Genomic DNA, 8895 nt, shown 5'->3' with positions numbered 1-8895 from the left:
ACCCAGGTTCCTCTTTCCCCGCTTGGGGTATTATTAGATATGAATCATTTAATCTAGGTTGAAGGGGGGTCCATCTTTTAATACTACCTACCTATAATATATATACCTGGCCTTTGGGAACTCCCACCAGCTCAGGTATTTATATTGTGATTTTAAGGAGCAGAGCAGAATGCCCCTAGGCTCACCCAAAATTTGCTGTCTGGCTGCAACTTCTTTGGCAGGCTAGATGGACCCCGCTGGTCTTTATCTTACACTGATGGCTCCTATGAAGGTCAAATAGATGTGCCTAAACTGCAAGTAAGCATAGAAGTTATGCCTGCCTAGTGCTTATAGATCTCTTAAGCCATCAAGAGACCCTGGCCATATGTCTGTTCAATTCTTCTGAGACCTTGGGCCTCTTTGTGCTTAAAAACTGCGTATGTTTCCCCTGGTGGAAATTCAGCATTAAATCTAATCAAGGTGAGTACAGAAACCTCGTTCTGATTTGATGTGCATGTTGTATATGGGTTATCTATGATGGTTAAATTAAAAATCATGCCTCCACCTCCATAACTTTTGTTTAATGAATAAAAAAAATAATGCTTTAAACTTTTCTCTCTTATTACATGTATTTACTACAAAAGTCACCATTCACCACACATTTCTGCCAACAATGGACAAGTTAATAAAAGCTATTGTGGGGAAAAAAAATGCACATCTTGTCTCCTCAGCTAGTTGCACATAGTCCTTTCCACCTATTAAGTCAAGTTGAACAGATGCCTCTGAAGGTATTCCTTCAATTTTGGAAAAAGATGGAAATCGCATGGCACTACAGTCCTTTATACTGCAGCAGACTGTCTGAAACCGAGAAGAACCACCCAAGCAAGCACGCGTCTGTAGTACAGGAAGTATCCATCGTACGTACCTCTCACCACATGCCTTAAAAAGTAATCAGGAACTTCTGCTCAACCAATCAGGAGAACGAGCTGAAGAAGATCCATCGTTGGTTGAAAGGACGCCACGCCCGGAGATAAACAACAACAAAAAGCAAAGTAAAACAAAACCGCTCCCCCCCACCCCACAAAAAAAAAGTTGTGTTTGATGGACAGAAACGATATTGTGTTTTAGTGCTTTCCCCGGGCAAGGGCCTTCAACAAATAGAATGTTTAGTGCTTCGTTGGGTAGGGAAAGGGGGGAGGAGAAATATGTGTTTGTCGATATGCCGATATCCTTTCTCTTTACTCCCGCACTTTTTTTTTTGTTCGTGGTTCTTATTGCTACTTTGGTAAATTATGTATTTCTTGAATTACTACTACTTTGGAAGTACATCATGTAAAATTGTTATGCCAATAAAGTTATATGGAATGTAAGCGCCAGTGGGCGCGCGCCAATGAGAGCGAGGTGGGCGGGGTAAGCTGCCTTGGAGTTGAGCAGGAGCTGGTTGGCAGGCACCTGGTGAGAGAGAGAGAGAGAGAGAGAGGCAGGCGACGCGGCGTCGCGGACCCAGGGATCGGCCGAGTAGCGAGATGTTGGGGCTGGGAGCTGCTGGTGGCGCTAAGCCTGCGAAACCCTCCTTTGTCTCCTATCTGGCTCCGGAGGTGAGTTCCGTCACTGGTTGCTAGGTGGAGTCCTGAACTACTGATTCTCTGAGGGGGAAGGGGCAGGTGCTGCTGCCGCCTGGGTTTGGACCTTTATCGGGGGCTCTGATTGTTTTGGTCCTCCAGTCTGCCGGACCTGTTGGGGCCTGGGCGTGGTCGGAAAGTTTCTGGAGACGCGCTGGGAGAGGAGCGAGGCGGCATACTAAGCTTTCGTGCGCCGCTCGCGGAGCTTTGAGAAAGGCAGAGCGGCAGGTTTATGTTCCGTCTGCCTTTTGTCACGTTGTTTTACAGTTCCTGCGGCTGGAGAGCGCAATTCGGACCCCCTGTCGCATAGTGTGGCAGCAAGACGGTATTTGGACGGCGCTGAAGATACGTCGCTTAAGCCACGCGTATTGACAAATTCTAACTAGACTTGTCCGAAGTTCTTAGATCCTGGGCTGGACGACGGTTTAAGATGTCGTTCCAAGCGTGTAAACAGAAACGGCATGATAAAGGAGCGTGGGGCTGTGTGGTATGTGTCAAAAAATTGCCCCCCACGAGGGTGGAAATAAGAACTACCTACAACTTGTTTGTATCGAGGAACCAAGTATGCTTTTCAGCCGAAAAGAATATAAATGACTTTTAAGAGACGCTTTTAACACAGTAGGATAGGAAACAAAACTCATAGCGTGTTAAGGAGTCGCCATTCAGGCAAATGCATACCCATGAACATACAGACTGATCACAGTCTGAGGCCCAGATGCACAAAACCTAACGAGCCCACAACTTGCGTTTTAAACTGGTTCCAGCCGCAAGTAGTTCACCCCGGGCATGCACTAAAGGCATTTTCCCTGCCACGGTAGCAGGCAACGAAAACGGAATGCAAATGATTGAAAAGCTATTATAATGAGCTGCACTACCGTTGCAGCCCATTATAATGAGATGCACTACCGTTTTTCCGATTCCCTTGCCGTAGGAACCCTAAAGAGATGTCTGACCTCTTGTTAGGGCGCCTGTGAGGGAATCGGAAAGGAAAAGGGCCTCCAAAAAAGGTAAAAAAAAAGCAGGGAGCGCATGTGAGGGGCGCCCTTTAAGGACGTACTCTCCCTGCGCTTCTGAGAGACGTCTTTTTTTTTCGCATTTTTTTTTTTTAGCTCTGCCGGCGCTTGTGTTTTTTTCCCCCCTTCTATTTTGTCTTCGCCGCCCCTCCACAGCAAAACTTTTATGTTTTCCTGGTTGCCGGAGAATCGGGACATCCCTTTAGATTAGGCTCCTCTTCCTGGTCTCTTCAGCCAATCAGAGCGCGTTTCGCTGACAACAGCCAGCTAAGCCCGCTTTGATTGGCTGAAGAGACCAGGAAGAGGAGCCTAATCTAAAGGGACGTCCCGATTCTCCGACTCAGGTACCAAAGGACTAGAGAATGCAAGTGAGCTACAACGAGTAGCTCATTTGCATTCCCTATCGTTGATGCATTCCCGTTCCCTACCGATTCGCTATGGAATCGGTAGGGAACGGGAATTACCAATGTCTTTAATGCATCTGGGCCTGAATGTCTTATGTTCAGACGGGTTGTCGGTAATTTTACCGTTTAATATTTTAAAATCCAAAATACTAGACTTCTGGCTAGCTGCTAAGCAAGCTTGGTAGGTGTTTCAAAATCCAGCTTGGATAAAGTAGTGTGGCAGCACATTAGTTTAAAAAGGTTATAAAATAAAGATAAGGTGATTCCGTTTTATTGGACTAAATATGTTTTGACTTGCTTTCATGGTCAGCAGTGGCATAGCCAAGCCAGTAGCAACACACCCATGACGTGGCTGGCATGGATTCCCAAGCCCCACCAGCTGAAAACTCCAAACAACTGTTTAGCATTTTTCCTCCTGCATACCTTGTAAATAGCAGATCTTCACCTGCAGCAAGTAATGCATATTCCTTGCACCGCCCCACAGCCTTCCCTTTGACGTATTCCCACCTATGTGGAAACACGAAGTTGCATCGGTGGGAAGGCTGTGGGGCCAACATGAGCAGTGTGTATTAGTTGTTGCTTGCTGCTGGTGAAAATCTGCTATTTAAAAGGTATGCAGTGAAGAGGGAATGTTTGAGAGACCATATGGTATACGGGCGAAAGAAGGAGAGACCAGATCACATGTGGAACAGGGCGGGGTTCTTCTACCCTCCTATCTCGGGCCCAGGCCCACCCAAAATTGGGTGTCTAGCTATGCCCCTGATGGTCAGGACAATGTCACACTTTTTCTTCTGTTTTATATTTAAGTTCTACCTGTCATCTAAAGTATTTGGAATACAATTTTCAGATCATCAAGTATGGAATTGAGCTTCCAGAGTGGACTTATTGGGTTCTAGAATGCCATTTGTGCAGCCATATTAGCCAAACTTTCTTTTTTTCCAGTCCCTATAAGGTAACCTGAGGTTCCAGAACGCCTGCTACAAATGTAGAAAGCCTTTTATATACACCAAGCAGTTCTCTGAAGGGCTCTTTTTGGGATAGGTGACTTTCTTTGTCTAGTAATTAATATAATGCAGCAGTGTAATAATATGATGGGCTTTGAATTTTATGTATGGAGAAACTTAATATTTATGGAAGTTGGCGAATTACTGGAGCAAACCTGCCGGATGAAGCAATTGCTCAGCTGTTTCCTGTTCCTGAACTCATCCAAGTGTAGAGGGCTCCACTGGTGTTTTAAATCACTGCCGTACTGCCTTTGTTGTTGGACCAAAGTGAAATTGATTGAGAAATTACATGAAGGTTAGACGTTTGTCTACTCAACATTACTTTTATTTTCACTGTAGGTTCACTGAGGGTGACTCCACCCAAATCTTAACCTGATTTAAGTGCTGGGGCAAAAAAGAAAAAAAAAAGAGAAATGAGAAGGGACTAGCTTAAAAAAGGAAGTCCTTGTGTTATACTTTTTTCTTTTTTTTTTTCCATCTGTGTTTGTAGGGTTTTTTTTGTTTGTGGGCTTTTTTTTTTCCTAGTAGAAGCATTACTGACATGAGAATAAAATATATTAAAAAAAACTTGTTCATTTTTATCTTTATAGCATGTTGTTTTTTGACTATTCTGTACAGCATCCTGTATAGTTTCACTGTGTGAGAACAATTATAGTAATATATAATATAGAAACTTGCTATTTATTTTTTGAATATTGGGATTTATTTACCGCTTTTATGACATTTTCTTGTCTCCACACCCTTTGAATATTTTATGAGCCCCTCCTGCAGCAATAACAGCCATGAGTCTGTATCCTTTAGCAACTGGTCTATTTTTTGGAATCTGCTGGGTTCTAGTGATAGGACTCGCCACTGTCAAAGATAGCATGCGGGGTTTGGACTCAGTATGACATATCTTGTGTTCTTAAGATAAGCGTCTACCTACTTTACACATTGGCACAAAACAATAGCTGACCATTCTTCTTGGCAGAATAGTTCAAGCTTTCTGATTGTCTGTAGATTCTAGTCTTCTTTAACTCTTGCCATATATTGTCTGTTGAATTCAGGTCTGGGCCACCCTGGGCATTCACTTCTTGCTTAACCATCCTATTGTTGCTTTTGCTTTGTGCTTAGGATCACTATCCTGTTGAAAGGCGAAGCTTCTCAGTTTCAAGTCTATGGCAGACTGAAACAGGATTTCCTCCAATATTTGCCTGTGCTTTGCATTGCCCATCTTTCACTTTATCTTCACAAACTTCCCTATCCTTGATGCTGTGAAGCATCCACACAGCATAATGCAGCTACCGTCTTGCTTTACTGTAGGCATAGTGTTACCAGGGTGATGTGTTTTATGCCACACAATGTTTATAATTGATACCAAAAAGTTCTACTTAAGGGATGCTGCACAAATGTGTAGTCAAAGTGTGTGTTCGCAGCTGGGATGTCATGACTTTTCTTCTGTTGTGATTTTTGTTTTACCACCTTTCTCAGGTCATATATGTGGAGTAGTCCTGACATTGTTGAACACTCAGCATTTTCCTCAACCAGATACCTCCTATAGCTGTTTTAAAATCCTGGGCCTCAAAGTGACCTTCAGCAGTTTTCCTTAAGGCCTGCTATCCAAACTGGGGGTTATTGAGGCAATCTTCTTGTAGTATTAAACTGTTTCCACTTTTACAATGATGGACCTGACTGTGCCAAAGGGATATTCAGACATATTTTCTTTTAGTGTCCTCTATCCTTCCCTTTTGAATAACCCTTGAGTTCTTTTTGGCAGCCTTGTGTGTGGGGGAGGGGGGAAGTGTTTAGACTTTTGCTTTAAATTTAGTTCATACAACTAAATTGATTAGTTATCAAGGAGTATGCAAATCATCTCAGTTACTGTGACACAAGGACCTATTATTGACCGTGTTAAGACAATTCTTCATACTCTTTGAATTAGCTCTGTTTTCAAGATTTATGCAATCAAGACTTTTGTTTTTTGGGAGGAAGTGATGTCACCCCAGCAAATGTCTACCTAATTCAGAGGCTTGTCTGAGGCTGAGAACAAAAGGCGTAAGCTGTGTATATCCTCACCTGAAGGTGTATAGCGTTCCAGTTTTGCACATGGTCCGATGACTTGGGGAAAAAAAAATAGCCTGATCTGTGCACCTTTTCCCATTCGAGAGCTGAGTGGCAAGTATAGAAGAGACAAGATTGGTGGTGGCCATGCAGGGGGAAGGATGTGTCTCAAAGGTGCAGCAGAATGAGACTGTAAAGATGGAGTATGTGGTCACCTGTAAGAATATATAGCAGCAAACTGCGATTGGTGGCTTATAAAGGAAAGTCCAGGCAAACTTGGAGGAATTATGGGTGAGTATGGAAGATATGGGGCAAAAAATTAAAGGACTTTCAAGAAAAGGTAATAAAAAAAGAAGCAAGAGGACATGTTAGTTAAAATGGAAAACTGAACACTGCTTATGCAAAAATAATGTGTGCATGTGAGATCTGCTAGAGACAGCTGAATTACAAGCAAGTATGGAAGATATGGGGCATAAAAAACGGGACTTACAAGAAAAGGTAAAAAAAAAAAAAAAGCAAAAGGACCTATTAGCTAAAATGGAAGACTGAAAACTGCTTATGCAAACTAGAGACAGTTCAAGGCAAGAGCACAATTAACGCTTTAGTGTCCAAGGTTTCCATAATAAGCCATATGGGAACAGATTGAAGGGAACATTGGACACTAAAGGGTTAAACTGCTGCAACAAGTGTTTCAGAGCGATATCCCAGAATATGAGCTGGAGAAAACACCGTACACTGGGGCTCAAAATACCCGATCAACCATGGGAAGTTCTGCTGAGTCACATAAAGCATATAAACTGCTGTATTTTGAAGTAATTGGATCTGATGTAACATGTGTTGAGATAATCCAATGAACAAAGAGTTATGGTAGTCCAAGGAAGAACTAAAATGTGCATCAAGGCTTGCATAGCTTTATAATCTAAAAATGATGTGATAGAATCTGGTGAAGGGAACAAAAAACTTGACCAGTTTGATATGAAATCTGGGTAGAAAAAAGTAATTTAGATCAGTTTTTTTTTCCCCAAGTCGATCCAGTCATACCCCCTTGTCAGGTTTTCAGGATATCCACAATGAATATGCATGAGAGAGATTTGCATACAATGGCAGTATATGCAAACCATTCATGTATACTTATTGTGGATATCCTGAAAACCTGACTGGCAAGGGGGTATTTCAGGATTGACTTGGGAAATACCCAGACCTTAGGGACCACCTGGTCAGTCTGAATTTCAGGATATTCATAATGAATATGCATAAGAGATTTGCATACTAAGAAGGCAGTGCGTTCAAATCTATCTCATGCTTGTTCATTGTGAATATCTTGAAAGCCCGACTGGCCCAGTGGTCCTGAGAGCTAGGTTGAAAACCATTGATCTAGATAAATGAGGACAGCTTGTGGTATTAATATAAATAAGAACCTGTTTTAAAGAGGGAATAAAAGGAGATGGAGACTTTTTTGTAGAGAATCATAAGGCTTCGGGGGATAGTGCTGGGCAGACTTATACGGTCTGTGCCAGAGCTGGTGGTGGGAGGCGGAGATAGAGCTGGGCAGACTTATACGGTCTGTGCCAGAGCTGGTGGTGGGAGGCGGGACTGGTAGTTGGGAGGTGGGGATAATGCTGGCCAGACTTATACGGTCTGTGCCCTGAAGAGGACAGGTACAAATAAAAAGTAGCACATATGAATTTATCTTGTTGGGCAGACTGGATGGACCGTGCAGGTCTTTTTCTGCCGTCATCTATTATGTTACTATGTTTGGGCAGAATCAAACATATAAATTGCAAGTGACCGACTCCCCCGCAAATGCGCAGTAGAGAGCATGTCCTGAATGTTCCGCGCATGCGTTGAAGCTCCCCTCGCGCGGAGTTACAAACACCAGTAAACAACGGCGAAAAGCAAGATGATGCTGGGCGGAGCCGCAGCGACGAGCTCACAATGTTACCCAATAGGCAGAAGCGCAACGTCAATGGGCGGAGTCGCTGCGGTGAATTGCAGAACGTAAACCAATGGGCAGAGGCGCTACGATTGTGGGCGGAGCAACTGCAGCGACTTGCGCTAAGATAACCAATGGGCAGAAGCACTAAGATCCGGGGCGGAGCCACTGCGGAGACCTGGGCGACGAGAAACTAAGGAAGGAGAGAACTATGTTCAAGAGCACAGCAGGAACGGCGAGGTGGGCGAGGCAAAACGAACAGCAGCAGAAAACAAGCAGGGATCCAAGAACGTTATCATGGGGGAAGAGCAGGGGAGAGAGCAGGGTTGCTGGACACGAATCGATGGAGGAGAGAGGAGGGTGGCTGGACATGGGGGGAGGGCAAAGGAGAGAGGAGGGTTGCTGGATATGGGGGGAGGACGGGAGAGAGGAGGGTTGGTGGACGGGGGGGAGGCCAGGGGATACAGGAGGGCTACTGGCCATGGGGAGGAGGGCAAAGGAGAGAGCAGGGTTGCTGGACATGGGGAGGGAAGGGGAGAGAGGAGGTTTGTTGGACATGGACGTGAAAATAACAAATCTCGCCCGTTTTAAAGGGCTTAACGGCTAGTTTTTATATAAGCCAGGCTGAGATCTTTGTAAGTGAAAGGTCAACAATTCCAAGTCCCAAGTACTGTGAAATACCAAAATGTGAATATCAGCATATAAATATGTGGAACAGTCAAGATCTTGCACAAGAATTGGCAATGGAATAAAAATAAAAAATTAAACAGGATGGATCAGGCATGTTTTTGTCCTTCCTTTATTTACTATAAGTTGATATACCACCTTTTAAAGAAAACATCAAGGCAGTAGATGTAGTCTTGGTTAGCTTCCCTTTGATGCATTCTTTTTTTTTCACAT

The 8895-nt window shown here is 43.8% G+C and overlaps 1 protein-coding gene across 3 annotated transcripts in view; it reads left to right on the top strand.

The window, feature by feature from the left end:
* Positions 1–1479: 1479 nt before the first annotated feature.
* The window catches only part of MTMR12 (myotubularin related protein 12), a 312654-nt gene continuing 305238 nt past the window's right edge, over positions 1480–8895 (top strand). For 2 of the 3 annotated variants that reach the window (XM_030193003.1, XM_030193002.1), the window contains exon 1: positions 1480–1577. In XM_030193003.1, coding sequence (XP_030048863.1) covers positions 1506–1577 — 72 coding nt within the window. In that variant the 5' untranslated portion in view covers positions 1480–1505. The remainder of the gene's footprint in view (positions 1578–8895) is intronic. The other variant, XM_030193004.1, reaches the window with a different exon arrangement.

This window comes from Microcaecilia unicolor, chromosome 2 (genome assembly GCF_901765095.1).
Source record: "Microcaecilia unicolor chromosome 2, aMicUni1.1, whole genome shotgun sequence".
Classification (NCBI taxonomy): Eukaryota; Metazoa; Chordata; class Amphibia; order Gymnophiona; family Siphonopidae; genus Microcaecilia; species Microcaecilia unicolor.
This window is presented reverse-complemented; position numbering and strand designations above follow the sequence as displayed.